Genomic DNA, 22772 nt, shown 5'->3' on the forward strand with positions numbered 1-22772 from the left:
GTTTTACCAAGGCGATCTATTAGAAAGACGCGCCGGCGCGGTAGTGCCAGTCGGTCACCTTGACGGAGTAGGCCAGAGAGATGGTGACGGCCAGCGGCAGACCCTCGGGCACGGCGACCACCAGCACAGTCACGCCGATGATGAAGAACTTGACAAAGTATTGGATGTAGATGGGCGTGCACTCGGGCATCCAAGGACGCTTCTGGATGACGAAGGCGTCGATGGCGAAGTATAACACCAGGATGATGACTGTGATGGCCGACATGAGCAACCCTGGGCAAATATACCACACAGTGTTATACGACATGGAGACACACACTAAAACCCTGACACCGCTTTGAAAATCCTTCTTCGCATCCCCTAAACAAACTTTGAAACCCTCATTTTAAGCCTGAACTAGTGGAAACTCTAGCACAGGCTTGAATCCCTACATTAAAACCATGAACCAAAAAAAAAAGACAAAAAAGACACACACACAAAAAAAATAAACATGAACAAAAAAAAGACACACAAAAAAAAAACATGAACAAAAAAAACAAAAAAAACATGAACCAGGTTCAAAAGCCCTCATTTAAAACCCTAACCCTGGCATAAAACATTCATTTGAAACCCTAACCATTGCAATCCTAACTAGAAACCCCGAGAATACTTTGAAACACTAAGCAGGGCTTGAAACCCGAAAACTGGTTGAAATCTCAGTTGAAACTATAACCGCACCATAACATTACTTACAAAATGGCAAAAATAAATAAAAATAAATCAACAGACTATCTTTTTGATGTAGATGATGTGAAACTGCTGCATTGTAGCGCCAACTATAGCTGAGGAGGTCTTCTTCGATGTCAGTACAAAAAATGTCTTAAATACAATTTGTTTATATAAATAATCTGATTGTCATTCTGCATTATTTTTAAGAGTTAGTTTTTTTTCCTGAATAACATCACGCATAGTACATGTAGCAGCAATATCATCCGCACACCGCAATTTCAGTGGGAAACAGGTTGTACTAAAAGGTGACATCTTTACAGCCGCATCCCCGATATAGAGATAAATCAAGGAGCCTCCAGGCAGCAAGCACAAGTACAGAGTAAATATAAAGTGTAATCATTCAAACATAATTTTGCTTAGTCGCCACTTCAAAAGGTCAACCATACAAGTGCTTTAATCAGTCTTTGTATTTGGATTAAACTCAGTCGACAAATGCGTGCAATTCCCACTGCTGGGAATCTTTTCTCCCCCGTAACCCACCCCCCCCATAGCGCAAGCAGCTTGCTGGGGGAAACACAAAGATTTTTCATATTGCTCATTGTACACAGTCTAGTTTGGTGCAATACAAGCCCTGCATCAAAAAGTCTACCTCTACCTTAATAATAACAATGAGCTTTGAGAGGTTTTAATGTCACAATGTATTTATCATTGTGGATGTCATTTGCATTTTGGAACATTTTAGACAACATATTAGGAACTCCTCTAAATAACTATATGTTTGTTTCGAGGTAACTGTTAGCATTAGCATATTTTTTATTATTTTTGTTTCAAGCAATTGTAAACATCAGCTGTCATATTGGCCGGAAGAGCTTGTGTATGGCATTTCATGCATGTACTGTATTCAACTTCTCTTTCTTCTTAGTGAAGCAATATGTGGCTCATTAATCAAGGTTATTGCAGTACCTGTAAACAATTGTATGTTTGTTGTCACGGCGGCAGCTCCCGTGATATCAGCTGCTGTGTTAGCCGGAAGACCTTCTGTACGTACTTCATTTTGGACGTCTCCCCTGTGCATTTTACCCTCTTCTTTAGACTAAGTGACGCAGTATGTGGCTAATTAAGCAAACCTCTTCTTGTACGTTCTGCTCCTAGGAACTGTCAGCAATTTTACAGCACGTTTGTGGTCATGACAGCTCATCCTGTTTGTCCAAAAACCTTGCGTACTGCATTACATCCATCTGTTCTATGCAATTTCTGCTTGTCTGGCAACGTATGAACAACATTAGACAACTAATGGTGTTTGCCAGAATTACAGCTATGCAATGCCATATGTCCTGCTGCAGAGGATAATTTTATGCCCAACGTTGAACCCCAAGTCACCTCGCAAAGCTTCAAACGGTATTTAGCGGCGCGCCACACTGGATGTCAGGCAGAGTGCACGGCGACGCGTAACATAAAGCGCACACACGCGAGACAATCACAAGCTCCCGCAGTGAACAAAGTCCAAACAGTCTGCGCCGAGAGCACCTGATGATCCAAGTGTATGCTAATCTATCCGCAGCATTGCATTGTTCTGACACCACGTCCTCATTCCGTCACTCACGCCGACTGGCTGATGCAATGGCGTCACTATGACAACAAGGATTTTCTTTGAGGAATTTTCAGGAGAACAAAAAGCTTATCACAAAAATAGTCCCTCAAAAATACTTTCTTATGCAACTTTTAAGTACTTAGCTAAAAAAAAATTACATGCATGTTACATGCCATCGCTGCAGAGAGGACACCCACAATGTGGGCATGTTGGCTGTGCTAAAAATGCTTGCCAGTGCACACACACACACACTCCTTCACACCCTAAATTTATGAGTGTACGTCCACAAGTACAAAAGTATTTTTAAAAACTCCATGAGAAAACACATTTAGCAGGCTGTTAAGTGCATGCCAACGCAACAGGTGGCGCTCTGACCCCTAAGCATGGCAGGAGGTTGTTTTAATAAATAAGAACAAATTAGAAAAGAGGCAATATAAATAAAATAAACCACTCTCAATGTCTTGTTTAAATAAAAATAAAAAGTTTTTTAGGACAGCCTACAAAAATGGCGGATTATACACACACTTTACCTGCTTTTCCAATCTGGACGGCCAGTTTTGTGAGCTTCCCTTGCAGCACCGACTTCTCCTTCTTGGGAATGGAGACCTTCTTTCGCTCCTTCTCCTCCTCGCCACCCTCGGCGCTCTTAAGAGGCTGCATCTCCATGGCGGCCGCGCCATCCTGCTTCTTCACTGTAAAGAGCACAAAGCCACAGCAAGGAGCAGAGTCAGGAACTGTGAGTTTAGGTCATGATAAATAAGGATGAAAAAGGACGACTGGGTTTAGCGAGGAGAAATCGAAAAACAGGAGGTTATTAGTATGCACCTTCCTTTCCGGAAGACTATGATCAATGCGACCATGTAGGCCAACAATATAAAAATAAATTCATTAAAATGTGCAGGATTAGATTTGAAATTCCATACATGTGCATCCAATAAAACACCACAGACCAATGATTTTATAGCAGTATATACCAAAAACGATGAGCTTATGGTGTCAACTACAAAATGATGTGTTAACTGCATCATTAGAGCTGAGCGTCATCTACGATACGAGAGCGTAGAGACACAACCACAATCATGAGAAGAGATATCAACCATGCTGCATGACAGCCTGAAGCGTCTACCACATGAGAGCAGAAGTGACAACAGCCAAATGAGAGTTTATAAGTGTCAACTTTGAAAGACTCGACCGTAACCTGAGAACCAAAAGTATCAACTACGACCTGTGAGCCTGGAGTCAACTACAGCACAGTGGCCTGAAGTGTCAGGGATGATACGACAGCCTTAAGTGTCAACCATGAGTCGATCACAACACGGCAGCCCAAAGAGTCAACCGCTATGAGAGCCTCAAGTGTCAACAATGAGAGTCAGCCACCACATGACATGAAAGCATAGAGATTCAACTATGACATGAGAACCTACAGAGTCAATTACAATACGAGAGTCAACAACCACTAAGAGAACCTAGTGCAGGGGTCACCAACCTTTTTGAAAATCAGAGCTACCTCTTGGGTACTGGTTATTGCAAAGGGCAAACAGTTTGATACAAACTTTTGAAATAACAAATTTGCTCACAATAATGTATGTTGTTAATAATAACTAACAATCAACAGTGATTTAATAAGGTAGGAAGCAGATAAATATCAATATGCAACACTAAGTCAAGTAAAAAGTGGCAAGAGAACAATGGGCGCAATGGCCATACCAACAACAGTAATTGTCCTATTTCTACAAATCTCTGCAAGTGTTTACATTTTCAAAGGATCACTTCCACAACATTCTTAAAAGGTCAGAGAAGAAAACTAAATTAACCTTACACGAGCAAAAACTTGGGGACAGAGGCAAGCAACCTCAAACAGAACATATTCTCTAGGGCAACCATCTGAGCCTGGGGCTTTACCCATTTGACCCTTGCGGAATACAGTACTGTACCTAGTGCCTGCGAGCAACATGTTGGTGACCCCTTGCCATAACATGAGAGAGTCAATTACGATATGAGATCCTCAAGTGTCAATATGAGAGTCAAGCACAACATAAAATTTTATTGTATGTCATCTTCGGAAACTCTTATAAAAGGCCTCTTTACTGTATATAGTTTGAGTTTTCTGAGCCCATTTAGTGTGTAATGCTAAAAACCTTTGAGATTAACAAACAATGGATGGACAATGACAAAAAGGTTTAATGTGCAACTGAAGTAATATCGGGTATTGTCAGGATTCTGAACGTTTTCAGGTGCCTGGATGACCAGATCACATTATTGAGGCTGCTGTCGTCACGACAACACGTCAACAAGAAGAACAAGAACAACAACAGGACAACACAGCAGTGGCAGACGCAGCAGTGGGGAAGCGAGTAGAGGGGAGGGGAGGGGGTTTGTAGGCTAACCTAATAAGACTCCAGGTTAAACAAAGACCAAACATGAGCTCTGATACGGCCCAACTCTTTAATTGTCTGGGAGAATTAATTCCCCAGAATCCTTTTCTGCATTAGAAATGCACATTCCTTGTGGAGACGAATTGAATCTAACCTGCATTTGACCCACAGCTTACGCTGCACACCAGAGAGCGGGAGGAAGGGAAGGGGAGGGGGGATAGGAGGAGACGGAGGGAGAGATGTGGTCTGGTTACCTTTAATCTGGTTGCTCTCCATATTGCCATCCTGCATTTTACCTATGATGGAGACATACAAGACAGTAACAACAAAGATAACCAAAGCAGACAAGTCAACAAAGGATCATCACATAGACAAAAAACAAACAGTGAGGGGACTCCCTCCCAGCAAAATCAGAAAACAAATACAGGGAGACAGGAAAATGACTTTTAATATGACATTTTTGCAACACAGAAAGTGAAATGTGAGTCGGCTGGGTTGCACAATTAAAATCTTACCAAAAAGCTTGGAAATCCGTGTTTGTGTACCTACAGTCACCAACACAAGGACATTGGCAGACTTGCAACAACTGGTTCAAGAGTGGAAGGCCATCCCACAGCAGTGTGATGTGCCAAGCTATGAAAAGTTCTTTCTCGTACTTGGTAACTTGGGTGCGCTGTTTATTCTACAGCAGCTGAGTCCTGCATGTTTTAGAGGTTTCCCATGTTCAACACAGCGGATTCATATTTAAGGTCATCAGCAAGCTCTGCAGGAGCCTGATAATTATCCTGGTTATAGAATCAGGTGCGTTGGAGTAGAGAAACCTCAAAAACATGAAGGACTCAGGCCTTCCAGGACCAAATATTGACACGTGTTCTACAGTGACAAATCCACAATCGTGTCTTTCAACAACTCCCGGCAGAGGACTTGCGACGACTACTGGTTGAAGGGTGGAATGCCATCCCACAGCAGTGTGTGATCAGTCTAAGGTACCAGGCTGTTGTGGCTACATATGGCCCTTAATTCACACTAAATTGGGCTACAAATACAATTTGGTCAATTGCTCCAGAATGACAGACATACCCTGGCTGGCTTACCAAACTTGGTTGAAGAGAATGGCCATTTCAGAGCAGCGTGTGACTAGCATAAGGTGTCTGACTGTTGTTGCTGCCCATGTTTATTCCCTCACATTATTAAAGCTCTTGAACGCAATATTCATTGGAGCAGCTTGTTGGTTCTAGATTGACCAAAGCCTTGTAATGACTGCTTCAAGAATAATTGGCCATCCCACAGCAGTGTGTGACCAGCATGACGTGCCAGTCTGTGTATGATACTTCCTTCTGGATTAACTCAGGGTGCTGTTTGTTCTAGAGTGAACCACACCACCGCATTGGCTGGGTTGAAAAGTAGGGAAGGCCATCCCACAGCTCTGTGTAACCAGCAAAAAGTACCAGATCGTTGCGGCCAAGTACGGTTTTCCCTTAAAATGTTGAGGGTCTTGAATTTAACAGTTCACATTTGTTTGAATATAGACTGACCAACACAGCCATGTTCACAGACTTGCACAGACTGGTTCAAGAGTAGAAGGCCATCCCACAGCAGTGTTTGACCAGCATGAGGTGCAAGGTTCTGTATGGTTATGCTGTTCATTCCAAAATGAACAAGAAATCCATACGGGCTAACTTATGGCGACACCAAGTTAACTAATGGAAAATACCAGTCCATGGCAGTGTGTGACCAAGACTCTTGAATTGATATTTTCGGAAGGGGGCAGCTTGTTCCTTTGAGTATGACCCCCCCCCAAAAAAATGCACATTGGATGTCTTGTGGCAAACCCCTGGTTGAGGAGTTGAATATATCATTCCACAGCAGTGTGTGACTAGTCTGAGGGATACTAGGACTTTGTATAAATCGTCCTCATACTAATAAGTCTCTTTAACTGACTACTTCTGTGTTCGTAAAAGAATAACGAATACAACCACATTGGTTGAGAGCTCTTGGTTGGCAGGCCATCCCCCACCAGTGTTTGACCAGGTTTTCCAACGGCACAAAATTAACCATCAAGAAGCATCAAACACGAACTTCCCAACGTTTTGGTGTATGTTGACTTTGAGTGTGCTGCATACATAACACAAATGAGCTATTAATAGTACCATGGCATATTTCATCCAACAAATTGAACAGGCTGTAACATATCGTGAAGCATTTAACATTGAACACAATGATGGCCCCGACAGCACACAATGTTTGGAGACAGCGTGCACAAAGTGTGTGCGTGCAGGATCACAGACTCAAAGTGAGCAGAATGAATATGTGAAGAGGAAGGTAGGGAGGGAGGGAGAGAGAGAGCCTGAAAGAAAAAAAAAAAGCCTCCCACACAGTGAAGTTACGTAAGGAGGAAAAAATCGAAACTTAAGTTTGGGGACAGAGAATTTAATTTGCCGGTGGATTCTTGCTTGCTCAAGGAAAGAAGTTTAATTTAAAAAAAAAAAAATGTCTTGCTCATACGTTTGCTTGTTGTCTGTAGTATTAGCGGTCGAGCTATCGCACCACATGGTGGATGCCATTTATCTACCCTGGGCTGTAATTACAGTAATAAGCACTAATTGTCTAAAAATTAAGACAAAAACCTTTCTGCCTGTGCTTTAAATATCATCAGAGGGGAATGTTGGAGCTGTCTACAAGGCTCTGCTTCACCCAACAGACGCCAGAGTTGCGGTGAAGATGACAAATGGCTGCATCCCGGGACACTGCAAGGTCGCCGTCACCGTACAAATAACCGCCCAGCTGTGTCGAGCACAGGCTGCACGTTGGCGCTGGTCTCCTTGGAGACGCCGCGGTGCCACGGTGAAAGGAGTTAATCTTTTATTTCATCCTGAACCAGCGAAAATGCGGAAGAGAGGGATTAGCACTAAAGGAAATAAAGACGGTAGCTCTTTTGTATGATTTTGTCAGCCAGATCCTCATTTATTGTTAAATAGGAAGATTTATGCTCAGGCTAAAAATACATGATCTTTTCAGAATCCTTTGTTAAAAATAAATGTGTATGCAAAGGTAAGAATACAATATATTTGGAGATTTTTTGAACTCCCTTGAAATATAATAAATATTCACATACATGTACAAAGAACAATTCGCATTTGTTCCTTTTCTTTTGTTCTTTTTCTGAGATGTGTAAACTTTAAATCAACAAACGGTTGTTTTTAGCATATTCCCATAAATGTGTGGTGCACAAACCATTTTGTGCGTGTGCTATATGTCGGCTGTTTCAGGTGTTCAGAAAATTTATATCAGCTATGTGTCACTTGGAAAAAACAAACAAACCACAATTTAGAATAAACAGTCAAAAAATTGGATACAGGTACAAAATCAGTATTGGGCATAGCTTGAAGTTAATTACACTGGCTAGTTACAATCTTAAAGCTGCTTGGTTAAAAGCAACCCAAATTGCATTGGCAATTTATTATTAGTATGGGATTTTTTTTTAATAGGCTTTAGGTGAACTGATGAATACACACACGCACGCACGCACGCACACACACATACTCACCTACTTACAAAAAAAATAAATAAATATATATATATATATATATATATATATATATATATATATATATATATATATATATATATATATATATATATAAAATAATTTTTATTATTATTATTTTATTATTATTTTTATTTTTAAAAAAAAGGAGCGCAATGATGATGTCAAATCGAATGAACAATACTGAGCTTTCCTGAAAAAATAAAATAAAAAAATAAAAATAAAAATAATAAAAGTATTGGGCATAGCTTGAAGTTAATTACACTGGGTAGTTACAATCTTAAAGCTGCTTGGTTAAAAGCAACCCAAATTGGGTGAAGTTACTGACCCAGCGCTGGGTCCAAAAGGGATCAAGCAAATGCTGGGTTATCTGCACTCAGAGCATAGGGTTTAGGATTTGACCCAGCGTGTTGGGTCGAGGTGTAAAATCTACCCATAGTGATGAGTTAAAGCTACCAAGATGTCAGTTACCAGGTTATCAGTATAGCTGTGGTATAATGCTAATTTTATGAATCACCACAGCAAGTCCCTTGCATGATATGTTTGGCAGTTTTTTTTACATCAAATGTCCTTCTCAACTCACCCATTTTTATCCAGGATTGGGACCAGCAGTGGCTGGTAATTGGCTTACTGCATGAACGATCAAGCCTAGGGACCCAACTGGATGCTACTCTTTGCCCTGTCAAGAATTTTAACACCAACATCTGATCTCCAAGTCCAAAGTCAGCAGTGCTACCCACTGAGCAACCTAGCCACCACCAACGTACTTTATTTTGAAATTAAAATTGACTTCAACTTCAGTACACAATAAAACTGTGTCCAAAAAGGCTCTTCAACACGCCCAAATCCATATTTCAACGCAAAAATAATGAACCCAACCTTGGGTAAAAAGAACCCAATCAGCTCAAAATCCACAGCCACCCAGTGAGTGGGTTAGGGAAACAACCCGACTTTTTTTTTTTTTAGTGCGTAGCATCTTAAGAAAGGGAAATTCCACCTGTGGGGGCAGGCAGATGAATGAAATCAAAATCATCAACAGAGACAGTACAAGGCCAGACAGAGAGGGGGGGGATTGGTAGAATTTAAAGGTCAAGCAGTGCATATGAGGCGGTGGATGCAGGACATGGTGAGGAGGCAAAGATGACCACAGTAAAGAGAATCAGAGGTTTTGTCAACCTACCATTAATAAGGTTGGCACTGCCTGGGGCATTAAAGCCCGCTGCCCCATCCGTGGCAATTGTGGCGATGGGGTGGATGGGGGGATGCGAGCAGTCTAGCCAGTAACAAAGGAAGCCCAACATAAATGGACACACACACAAGAACATACACAAGACAGTGGCCAGAAATAACATGGTTATAAGACATGTAACATTTTCAGCATTTTTATTTTGTCAGGATGGATTAAACGTGTGGTGTATTTATCATTCATGTAATATAGAAAGTGATTAAAACAAACAAGTATAACATTGGACAGACACGAAACACACGATCTAAACATTGTTTATTGGAAGGAATTGTCGCACAGAAAGCTCGACCTACTGCATAAAGAAGTCATTGTGTTTTAGCTCGTGTGGTGTTGTAAAAAGTACAACAGATTCTCGCAGGCATTTTATTTGTTGGGCAGCTGCCACGTAAACTTTGTAAAGTCAAAGTTGAATTTGTTGAAATTGAGCGAATAGTAATGCCTTCAGGAGATTTTTCCACGCGAATGGCTTTACTGTTCACAAAAACAAGTTTATTTAGTCATTAGATGTGGTCACTTCATCTTTTATTTATGATCTAATTAAGAAGTAATTGCAGCGCTCAGCGACTTTTGCAGGAGGACTTAAAGTCTTTACAAGTTGTACTCAAAGTTTGAACATATATACTGTATATATATATATATATATGCTCAAGATTATAGAGATGTTAACCGGAAATAGAATAGATGAAAAGTCTGAATGGCTATGTATAAAAAAAAAAGGTTGCTAGTTGAACAGACACACTGGATCATTTTTTATCATGAGTCACACGCAACAAGAATGGAGGAAAAATCTTACACTTAATCGGATCCCTGAATCACACTACAAACGCAATGGTGTTAATTCGCAGACAATACCAAGGTCACAAACTAACTGACTCACTAAGTAACAAATGAAATCACTTAAATTAAATCACTAACCGACCGACCAAATAAGTAAATAATTGATTAAACTCACTAAGACAAGACGACCTTTATTTGTCCCACAATGGGGAAATGTGCTATTTTCAATTTGAGCTAACTAACTTACTAGCTAACTAATTGATTGTATTATTACTGGACTGTTACTAAATCAATGACTAAAATTCAGTGACTAACTGGCTAACAAACTGACTAAATAAGTGACAGAGTTCCTAACTGACTAAGTAAATAACTTACTGACTGACCAAGTAAATGGCTAACTTACTGACTGACCAACCAACTGTGCCAAAAAACAACAAAAAAACATATACATTAACAACCAACTAATTGACTCACACACAAACTAACTCACTAGCTGATTGACTGACCCACTAAACTAAATGACTAGCTAACAATCTACCTTACAACTGATTATGCTAAGTCTTAAACTGACTGACCAGCAAACTTACTAAATAGCATCAATAATTGGCTGATTGGCTAATTCACTAACTAACTACTGTAACTATCTGACTGACTGACTGGCCGACCAGCTAATTGACTTATTAACTAATAATACTGACTGAGCAACTAAGTAACCAAGTGTCAGACTAACCTTCACACTAACTGACACTGACCACCTAATCAACTAATTAAATGGTTGACTAACTAAATCGCTACCTGACTTCCTAAGTAGCTAACTGACTAATTAACTTGATAAATGACCAACTGGGCAAGTGACCAACAAAGTAACTAATTGATTGACTGACTAGCTAACAAACTAATTAAGTGACTAACGTTTAACTGACTAAATAATTGGCTAATTTACAAACAAACTGAAAATGTCACATAGTCACTAACTAAGTAACCAACTAACTAACTATGGATGCTAGAGCTATAGTTCCAGTGAAGTTAAAGACGTGTAGATTCCACATAACAAGGTTTTCTCTTTTGTAAGTGGGGACGTGTTGAGGAGGAGGTGACTTGCGCCTGATTATTAGCGTAGGGGTTAAAGCTCAAAGGAATTGCGAGTACCACTCCTGGGTTTGAGACAAAGAGGATACTCTACCTGTATTCTGGTGTCCGTCTTCCACCGCGCCTCCTTCAAGGCAAATGTGGAACAATGAGACAAAGTAAAGGACAAAACATTTGCTGAGGTCTACTGCACCTCAACCACCAAACCACCAGTCACCAAATCACACAATAAACAGTATTTCAAGCAATGTGATCAAGCATATAATTTAAGGGCTTGTGGAAACAAATGGTTTTTTTGCGGGGGGAATACGATCCGATAAAAACACATGTCATGTTTATTAATTCTTGGGAAAAAAAGTAGTATCAATAACTTGCCCTTCTTTTCTTTCTTCTCTTCTTCCTCCACACCGGCTCCAAGCAGGGTGAAGATGATTCCAGTCTGAGAGTTGACGCCCACAGCGGTCACCACCATGCGCCCTGAGCCCTCCATCACATGGGTCCCTGGAGTTAAGATATGTTTTTTTCAAGGCGTGTTTGCACAAGTTATTTTTTTTTTCCTATTTGTACTATGCTATAATAATTTTATGAAAAATCCTACACTAGGAACCATATTTGGTAACCTTCAAAATTCCGAATGGATGCCACACTTTAAGTAGATGGCTAATTGAACAGCCAATCAGCAAAGAAAGGTAAAAAAAAAATTTTTTCAATTAAACATGATGAAAATAATTTTCCATTGTCATCACACTTGAGCTTTGTTATGTTAATTCCGTGGTGGAACTGGAAATATAACAAGAACAAAACAAACAATGTATGAAATTATGCATTTTAAATCCCTAGTAGTAATATAACAAACAATATTCAATTCAATTTAGAGGCTTATTGTCTGATTATACTGTACATAGTTTTGGCATTTGTCTTAGCTTCAGATGACAATAACGGAAACTCCTCAAACATTGTCAGCGCACGCATGCACACATACAAACACAGACACGCACACACTCACTCACACACAAATAGCAAGCCTGATTAACCTTTGGGAAAATGTGGGTGAATTCGAGGCTAATTAATGACGGCGGCAAAACGGCACACAGCTAATTATCCAAGGAGGGGGGGAAAAATGCTGGAGAGAGATTAATTCAATTTTTTATTTTTTTTTATCAGATATTATGCGACTCCTACAGCTACAGAATGTGATTTATCTGATGCAGCAAACCCTTAAAACGCCTGAAAATAAGTTTAGCACGCAAAGGGGAACTGTGTCAGCCTTGCGATTATAGTGAACAACCTTTTTCCTTTGTCTGAATTCATGCCAAGGTAATCAATTAAATGCATTTAGAGAGAATGCTATATTTAGAAAGAAAGATTTAGAGTGTAAATAACTAAAACTTTTCCTCAACAAAACAAAATGGATATATAGTGGAAAAAGAAACATTCAAATTCATGTTAAACAGGACTCACCCTAAACCTACCACCAATTGAAGTACAGCTGTTCTAGTAGGCTTTTCCTCACATTTCTGTTGTATATTTATTATATTCACTGTGCTTGTGAGTTTGTTGACATACCAGAAAGCAACATGGGGTCCTTGTCCGCGGCCTTCTTCACATGATCAGACTCTCCGGTCAGCGACGACTCGTCGATCTTCAGGTCGTTGCCTTGGATCAACACTCCGTCGGTGGGGAGCAAATCACCTGAGAACAAAAAGGCAGGACCATGCCATAAAACTGACACTCTTACATCAATAATTCATTGTTTAGTATGAAGCAAAAGCAATAAATAGCTTTTTTTTGTTACATACAACACTTAGAGTTATTGTTGCTGCTGTCCATATCCACTTTTTATACATACATTGTTTCATGTTTGTATAATTTGCCATTGAAATCTGCATATCCATCCATCCATCCATCCATTTTCTTTTACCGCTTGTCCTCACAAAGGTCGCGGGGGGTGCTGGAGCCTATCCCAGCTGGCTTCGGGCAGTAGGCGGGGTACACCCTGAACTGGTTGCCAGTCAATTGCAGGGCACACAGAGACGAACAATCATACTCACAATCACACCTATGGACAATTTGGAGTGTCCAATCAACCTGCCATGCATGATTTTGGAATGTGGGAGGAAACCGGAGTACCCGGAGAAAACCCACGCAAGCACGGGGAGAACATGCAACTCCACCCAGGAAGGCCGAAGCCCGGACTCGATCTCACGTCCTCAGCACTGGGAGGCGGACGTGCTAACCAGTCACCCACCGTGCCGCCAAATCTGCATATATATATATATATATATATATATATATATATATATATATATATATATATATATATATATATATATATATATATATATATATATATATATTTTTTTTTTTTCATTCCTTTACAGATGTCACATATAATGCCTTCTCTCATTCTGCTCAGTTTCATTGTCTGATATTGTAAAAAGACATACTCGTGTGCTGACCATGTCCATTTTGCTGTTGTAAAATCAGAATTCCCTCATTATGAGATTACTAAAGGGTTATCTGCTGTATTCTATTCCATTCTTGATGAAGTAATCAATTAATCAAGAACCACTAGGAGCAATTTGGGGAGCACCCAAAAACATCTCTCCTATTGAATGTGATGAGGTTTTGTCAAAGTGTGCCGCGCTTGAATTGAGCATTTTTCATTTCAGGCGCTACTTCATGCGCCGCCAGCCTCCGCATATAATGTACACAATGAATGGGTTGATTAATGGTACAATGCGTTGTACTCAGCGAAGTGTGAAAAGGATTTAGGATTTCACGTTTTGTAATGTGACACTGAATTCCAAAATAGAAAAAAAAAAAATCTGGAAATGTTTGCTGATTTTTTTTCTTCTTTTTTAACAAATTAGCAAAAATCGAGAGAAGAAGACTGACGTAAAAAAAAAAATTGGAGGAAGCACCTAGGGAGAAAAAAAACCTACCATATTTAATTTGTGCGATGTCGCCCACCAATATGTCCGATACGGGCAGCTGGATGACTTGGCTTCCGCGGACCACCTGGAACTTCTGCTCCTGCTCGATGCGACTCTGCAGCCCGCGAAACTGCTTCTCCTTGGACCAGTCGTTGAAGGCGGTCACCAGTACCACGCACACCACTGACAGGAGGATGGCGGCGCCCTCGATCCAGCCCGCCTCCGACTCGCCCTCGTCCTCCACGCCGCCCTTCAGCGAGCCACAAGCTGCCCAATTGACAAAGGTTTATATCGAAACTGTGCGATTTCAAGTGTTGGATGGACGCCTCGCCTCAATTAATTATCTAACACCACACCGCAAATAGATGAAGTACGATTAAAAGGGATCACGTTTACAGTATTATGTAGCATTGGCAGAGGTCTGTGCTCTTTTGAGTGGTTCTATTTGAGACACACTGTAAAACCATTTTAACTGGGTGTCAAGATCATGATAAATTTGATTTGGACCATAACACATTGGAAACTGAAGTATGTTGTGGATATCATATTTGCAAAGAGTTAAAAGTTTAAACGTATAACCTTAATTTTGTTGCTTTAATTTGGCTTGCACAAAAGCATTAACCCATCAACGAATCAAGCGTGTTGCTCTCCAACAGCACTATGACAGCAGCTTGAAGCACCGTTGTAGCTGTCCATGGTGCTGAAGTCCCAATCGAGAAAGCTGCACTTAATTCATTTTCACTTTTTACTATACAGTAATTTTTTTAGCCATTTTTTTTTTTACAAATTTTACAAATTATTGTATGGACTGGAACCTTCATAATTTAATGTCATAACATAAGTGAAACGATTGAATAGAAATATATAAGATATGAAATGAAAAAAATACGTTGACAAAAAAATACACTGACAAAATATCAAAGAAAAACAAAATTTAAAAATAGAAAATAAAATTACAAACATAAAATAAATTTAAAACATGCTTCCACATAAAATATATATATTTTAAATAATAGTATTTAAAATCTAAACAATAAACGCATTAAAAAATATATATATATAAAACATGCTAACTTAAAAATAAAATACCAAAAAACATATATCACCTAACCATATAAACAAAATAAAATTCTAATTTGATTTAACATTAAAAATAAAATATTAAATAAAAAACAGCAAACCATTTTAAAACCTATAGCTGTGCTGACATCAAATAATCAGAAAATAATGATGCATGTAATCAATAGCTGGGCACAGCAACTCATCCTGCCTTGTGCGCATCTTCCTTCGCATTTTCAATCTCCACATCACATGCATCGACAAGTTAAAGGGGAGCCTTTATTTTACGAGTTATGAGCATAATGATTCCTTCAGCACAATTCAACCTCTTTTGTCGAGTGTGCACTCTTCACTCTACAGGCATGTAAAGAAAGTTGGCAGGTCAAAATCACACATTCTTGCAAATTGACGCATGAAGTGTTTAATGACCGATGAATTCATCTGAATAATACGACCGCTCGGTATGCTACGCGCAAAATATAAATAACACCACTTCCGTTCCCTTTGGACATTCTCTAAAGTTTTTACAGACATCAAAATGATGACTGGTCCCTTTTAGCGAGACGGGCCGAGTGCCATTACTCTCACAACGCTACGGGCGGTGGTGACTTATGGCGCTGACTCAGCGCCTCGTTATGGGTCTTCATTTCCTGTTTCACGGCTCACGGGGCTAATGTATAGACACTGGGTGCTCAAGGTTATTTCTTGGCGCAACACTTCATTAACCTCCCGCTAACATGCCCGTGCACATGCAAAGTATGCGCGGTGAGTCATATGACACACTGCCCCCCCCCCCCCCCATCCCCGTCCAATGGGAAATCTGAGCATGCAATTAAGAAGCTAACATTTCGGTGTGAATGTGTGTCAGCAGTGACATACATTACAGTTGATTTGTGCAGAATGATATAGTTATATCGTTATCAGTGTTTAAAATGAAATAAAAGTACACTCAGTAGAGCACAGAATCTGACATCATATTGTTCCAATCCAGCACTGGGCCTAAAATTAAAGTGAATTTGTGTCAAATTGAAAACCTTTTCTTTTGCAAGAATTCCATGTTAAGAATAAAAATATTTCAGTTTTTTACAGTTGTAGCCCTCCCATATACTTTAAACACGTAAAGTTATTTTAACACACTTTTCATTGTCATAATGTTGAATAAATTACTGAAAAGTGCATCTGGGATGGGTGGCTCTCCTTTCCCACATGTGAGGGCAGAAGATGTAGCTGACACTTTTTTATGTGTCGAAGAGTGGACTCACACTCTCCAGTGCTCTCTCCGGGCGGGTGGTAGAAGGAGAGGCCCAGCGAGATGAGGGCGGCGACCTCCAGTATGATGAGGGTGACGTCCTGCAGGGCCTCCCATACCAGCTGCAGGAAAGTTTTTGGCTTCTTTGGAGGTATCAGGTTTTTCCCAAATTCTTCTTTCCTCTTGTCCAAGTCACCTTGGGCACCCGTGAGTCCTGACACAAAGAAAAAAGGCCACGAGGAGGGTCAGTAATAGGACACAATGATTGCATGGAAAAAATAAGATAATCATATTTATTCATGGTCTAAACACCTTAGAAGGAAAAAGAAAAACAATCTTTCGAGAAAGGAACCACCATTTAAAGCATACCACACATATCATGCGGTATTTATTTATCAGTGTGATTTGACCAAAGTGAAATTATCTAAAAATTTAGCCGGGGGTCTGGGGGCCGCTGGCACCCAGCTAGGTCCAGGGCAGTGCCCTGGTGGGGGGACAAGGGGGGCTTCCGGAGCTCATGGGTTTTCCGTGTTTTTAAGTACTTTCAATGCACTCACATGACAAAGAAATAGACAAAACAACAGCATAAATTTTCAATGTATATTGAACTATCCCATATAAAATGGCAGTTTTAGTCAACTCAAAATCAGTCACATTCAAAAACATTGGACTGCCTTTGCTTTTAAAAACTATCACTGAGAATATCATCTTATCTAACTAATGTGATTACTAAGTTAACACATAAATAATGTTGAAGAGTTCAAATTTCATGAACAAATAATTGTATCATGACCAAATGAAAAGTAACTCATATTAGAGCATACCACAAATGTCTTTGTTATAGCAGAAGATGTTATCTGTCGGAGTCATGTGCATACACAATGAACTACTAAAAATAAAAAAAATAAAAAAATAAAACAAAAATCGGATTTTTTTTTGGGGGGGGGGGGGGGGTAAAAAAAGCGGAATTCCGCGAATTAGCGGAAAAATCAAATCCCTGATTTATCTATTAGTCTAAGGAACATAACCTGAGCTAAAGCGTACCACATTGCGTGTTTTCTGTCATCTATCAATGTAATGTATGCAAAAGAAATTGCACATAATCCAAAGTATACCACATCATGTACTTTTAATCCATCTAGGAAAATGAATTGCCCATGAGCCAACACATGCCACGCATTGCTTTACTTATTTATATATAAATCAATCCTTCTAGGGAAAGAATGCACTCAACATCCAAAGCATACCACATCATGTGTTTTCTCTATCTATCTATTAGACTTTACATAGATATGATCGGCTAAAAAGTCTTTAATTCGCCGATTGATCAATGACGACATTGATCATCTGGGAAATAAGACAAAAATCCAGATCACGTACAGCCAATTATCTCTCCATAAAGCAAATCCAAAGCATATCACATCACGTTTTCTATTTATGTTAGGAAAAGAACCGATTAAGATCCAAAGCACACCACATATTGCATTATATAGAAAAAGCGATAGTTCCTGATCCAAAGGATACCACATCATGTTCAATCTATCAATTTATTTAACTATAGTAACATTTAATGAGAAAAACTGTGGAAAAGAAGAAGTCATGATCCACAGCATACCACATCACTACCTATCTATGGAGGCAACGTGCTTCTCATTGTAGCTCCATAGTTTGTTTACACAGCCGCATTGTGCCGCCTCACACAAAAGCAGACATTAAAATGTCGTTATGTCACGCGGTTGTGCGTCACCAGGGTCTCCCGGGAGTGCCCCTGGACGATACCTGATAACGTGTCACGTGTGCACCGCATATGCACAATATAACCAGTGAATGACAAGAGTGGGTGGATGAACCATCAAATAAATAAAGATATGCGGAGGTGGGAGGGATCGAGGGGGAGGGGGGGGCACAAGGAAAGCGAAGCATTCCCGGCTCCTACGTAGGAGAATGCCCTTGTTACAAATAGATCGGTCTATAAATAGCTTCATTATCTATTCCCTTTTAATTGTCTGTGGGAGAGGACCAAGCATGCTCTATCGCTGAGCTCACGCAGTAGCAGCAGCCTGTCCCGCATCACACACATGCACGCACGTGCATGTTTTTGTGCATCTTGGCGAGCCGTGACCGCCAGCACGTGCATGTGCGTGTGACAATTAATGACCTTTTGATGTCCTTTCAGCCACGTCGTCAATAAACACATTTCTCCACCGCATCAAAGGGTTTATTCTTCCACGGTGGAAAGATGTAAAATCAATAAATATGCAAATCTCCGCATGGCCCACATTTCCGCGCGGGTGAGGGAGCGAGTTGAAAGCGGAAAAACGGCGCCAACTTCTGTTAGCCATCATTAGCATGGTTAGCGGTAATGCGGCATCAAAACATAGAATGTGCCGCATGCATGTTAATGTTTGGACTGCGATGTAATGGGACTTCATGGTTTAAATATTACCATTACCTCCCAAAGACATATTTAGAAGTTATTGTTTTTTTTTTTTTATGCTGGAGCATACAGAAGGCTTTGATGCAGCCTCTGAACTGGAGAGAATGCTTGAAGCAATGGTAGTTATTACAAAAAACGGCCAGCAAGTGGCAGCAGAGTATAAGAGATTAACCAGGGCCGTGTTGCAAAAAGCTCTGTGCCCCACTCTTAGCGGAATCATTATTATAAACTCAATCTTATATAATTGATGAACAGTTTGAAAATGAGTGTCTTACAAAACAGGCACCTGGTTCTAATAAGGTCTTACTAGAAGGTTCATTTGAAAATAGTTTTTCAATTAAGTCATTTGCTCACAAAAATGTATAAATATGCAGTCTCAAAACTGAAGAGAAAGCTTAAAGCAATGGTTGTTATTAGAAAAACGGCTAGCAGGTGGCAGCAGAGTATAAGAGTTCAACCAGGGTTTTAAGGTTTTAAACAGATTTGTGAATAATGATGGAACTTAGCTATATTCGAATGCTAATTGCTGCAAAACGGAAACATAGATTCTGATGAAAGAAGAGACTCTAATCTTTCTTTTGGTAAGTTCCATGTTTTTATAGCAATAGAACACAATATTCTGCGGACCTTACAAAATCAGTTAAAAAAACAGTAAAACAGCCGGAAGCGAAGGGAGTTGCTTCAGTGAAAATGGCTGGGAGTGAATGAGTTAAGTAGATTTTATTTTTTTAGGAAAAGTTATCCATATCCATAATTAAAAGAGTCGTCAGAATATAAGATTATGATTTAAGTTTTTTTTTTTAATTAGCTAATATTAAGAGATTATGATTATATTATTAAATTAAGAATGGAAAAATTTTACAGTTACGTTTTTCTTTTAAAGAGACTTAAGTCGTATTTAAATTTAAAAAGTTATGATCTGAGAATATGTTTCTTTTTTATCAAAAGAAAGTCTTCATATTATGAGATATTTTTAAATAGCTAGTGGTGGGTGTCAGGGAACTTTTATTAAGGCATTTTTCAAACTGTGAAAATAATAAATAAATAATAAAGTGTTTTTTGAACGTATTGTATAAAAGAGCCGACTAACCAAAGAAGTAGTAAAGGCGGATAGAGAGTACGGCGGCTGTCTGTTCTCTTTCTAACAGTTCATGGCTTCTAATTCGCTGATCTGTCAAATGTTGCCGGCTCTGATTCAAATCTGCTCTGACAAACGGCGCCTACCTAACATCCTGTTTCCAAATACACGAGACATGGACATAAAAACCAAGAAAAAAAAAAATCTTGCTTCGTTCTCTCTCACCCGCTGCATGAGGATTTTTTTCTCTCTCCCAGTGGGTAGGAACATGATGGCATATTTTAACAGGGGCTAAAAATAGATCACTATGGAAACACTATGCGTCCCACTCGTGTGGAAATACCCGCAAGTCTGAACCTTGAAGAACATGTGAATTAAGTGTGTGTGTAGTCCATCTTTATCGGCGTGACCAGGAGCATGCGTGCAGCAAGCAAGAAAAGGCGACTGGGGAATATAAATATGCGGTGACCTTTAAATGTCCTTGAAGAGCCGCAAAGGGATTCTAATTTATATTTAAGTTAGTCCTCATGATATGTATCAGCTGTGCATTTGATTTTGCAACTTTCCCTCCTACTTTACGCGCGAGTCGCCATGGCAACAGGCGTCCGCGATGATCATCAACGTATTGATAGGAGAAAATTGGAGTGAATCAATGTGTCCGTGGCACATTCTCAGCCGCACTTTGAAAAGCGAGCAGGGAATAAAGAGAGGCTTCAAGTGTGACTCAGAGAGAGAATGTGAGAGAGCGCACGGCGACAGAGAGTAGGCTGACTCCATCGTAGAATAATAAGCCATCAGCGAGCGAGCGAGCGGCTAAAAGGTGGCTAATTATCACGCTGCCGTTACGAGATGGAGTGATGGAGAAATGTGTCACCGTGTCCTTGATAGTGACCTACATCATAACCACAAGTATGGTACTTACCAAGGTGGGGGGGAAATGGTTATCAGCAAATTGTTTCATTAGATAACAAATTCTCAGATCAACAAAAAAAAAAAAAATGTGATTCGTTTTTTTATGAGAAAAATAACTTCTATTTTTTTTTCCTGGAGAGCTCAGTATTGTTCATTCGTTAATTTTACCGATTTGACATGTCATCATCATTGCTCTTTTTTTTTTTTTTTTTTGTATGTGGGTGAATAAGTGTATGTGCATGCGAGTGTGTGTGTATTCATTAGTTCACCTAAAACCTATTAAAAAATCCCATACCGTTCACCTAAACCGAACACTTCCAGCCAGAGTCGTGAGGCCGTCAGGAGACCCGAGGAAGGACCAAAGAAAAGAAAGAAAAGTGAAATCCAGCACCGACCAGACACCACCCACCGGGCCACCAACCAGAGTCCTTCGCCAACCCCAGAAACATCTAAATTCCAACAAATCAGGGAGACCTCAAGAGACCAAAGGAGAGACTGAGGAAAGAAAGGAAGGACAGAAAAATAACTTCTATTGTACTTTTTTAAAGCATACAGTAATGGGATAATAAAAAATTGTTGTCATACATTGCGTTAACTGAAAGGTTATTTTGAGTCTTGCTCAAGGGTACTTTGAGAGAAGATAGTCAAAGCCAGGAACTGAACTACTGATCTTTTCGGTCGCTGGACGACCTGCTCTATCAACTCAGCCAGAAAAAATTAAATCATGAATTTCGATCAGTTTTGACTAATTACCTCCAGGAAATTTGACAGCTAAAGCGATATACAGTATATCGTCGTCAACGTTCCTTTCACCCAGTGGAATTTTACATGATCAAGTATTAATACTGTCTCAAAAGAAAACACAAACGGGTCCATTAATTGGCTCCGACGTAGGAGGATGTGATTACTGATAAAGGTTCCCATTCGGCAAATCGGCGTGCAGAGACGGCTAAAGTGGAGGAAGTGATTAGTCTTCATTCTACCAATCAGCGGGCAGGATTCAGACACATGACATTCAGTCATATTAACTAGAAATCTATTTGAAAACTTTTTCTCATTCTGATTGTAGTAGTAATAATCAGTGATAGACTTGTACGTACTGTAGCTCCAAATGGGATGAATGTCATTATGGAGTAATAGGTGACATTTAAGAGACACAAAATCAATGAAAACACCCTATACACTAGATAGGGTGTTTTGATTGATATATAGCCTAGACATCATTTTTTATTTTTTCATTGTTAAATATTGCCATAGGATCTCATTGTGCGATGTTTTGCAGAAGTTGTATGAGGAAATGGAAAAAATAACAGCTGTTGTTCAGAAGCGCCGTCTGTCCAATTGCTCTGTGAAGCAATTGCTGATTTGCAGTATTTTATGTAGAACATCAGCAAATTATCATTAGTTTTTTTCGCCCATCCCGACTGACATCTGTTTCCTCTCCCAAGTATTTAAGTTATATTCCTATTTGTTTATAACAGGGATGTGATTTGACCAAAGTGAAATTATCTGAAAATTTAGCCGGGGGTCTGGGGGCCGCTGGCACCCAGCTAGGTCCAGGGTGTCCCTGGTGGGGGGACAAGGAGGGCGAAGCCCCCCGGAGCTCATGGGTTACTAAGTACTAAAAGTACCAGTACTAAAAGTGACTAAAGTACTTTCAATGCACTCACATGACAAAGAAATAGACAAAACAACAGCATAAATTTTCAATGTATATTGAACTATCCCATATAAAATGGCAGTTTTACTACTACTACAAAAAAAAAAA

General features: G+C 39.7%; 1 protein-coding gene across 9 annotated transcripts in view; it reads right to left on the reverse strand.

Moving 5' to 3' along the window:
- The window catches only part of atp2b2 (ATPase plasma membrane Ca2+ transporting 2), a 98893-nt gene that overhangs the window by 36793 nt on the left and 39328 nt on the right, over positions 1-22772 (reverse strand). For 6 of the 9 annotated variants that reach the window (XM_077573523.1, XM_077573521.1, XM_077573522.1 and 3 more), the window contains 9 exons: positions 16591-16791; positions 14279-14536; positions 12900-13025; positions 11709-11834; positions 11428-11460; positions 9402-9494; positions 4929-4970; positions 2830-2991; positions 59-273 (listed from right to left, as the gene is read on the reverse strand). In XM_077573523.1, coding sequence (XP_077429649.1) covers positions 59-273; positions 2830-2991; positions 4929-4970; positions 9402-9494; positions 11428-11460; positions 11709-11834; positions 12900-13025; positions 14279-14536; positions 16591-16791 — 1256 coding nt within the window. The remainder of the gene's footprint in view (positions 1-58; positions 274-2829; positions 2992-4928; positions 4971-9401; positions 9495-11427; positions 11461-11708; positions 11835-12899; positions 13026-14278; positions 14537-16590; positions 16792-22772) is intronic. The other 3 variants (XM_077573528.1, XM_077573529.1, XM_077573525.1) reach the window with 2 other exon arrangements.

Source organism: Vanacampus margaritifer, chromosome 8, assembly GCF_051991255.1.
Source record: "Vanacampus margaritifer isolate UIUO_Vmar chromosome 8, RoL_Vmar_1.0, whole genome shotgun sequence".
NCBI lineage: Eukaryota > Metazoa > Chordata > Actinopteri > Syngnathiformes > Syngnathidae > Vanacampus > Vanacampus margaritifer.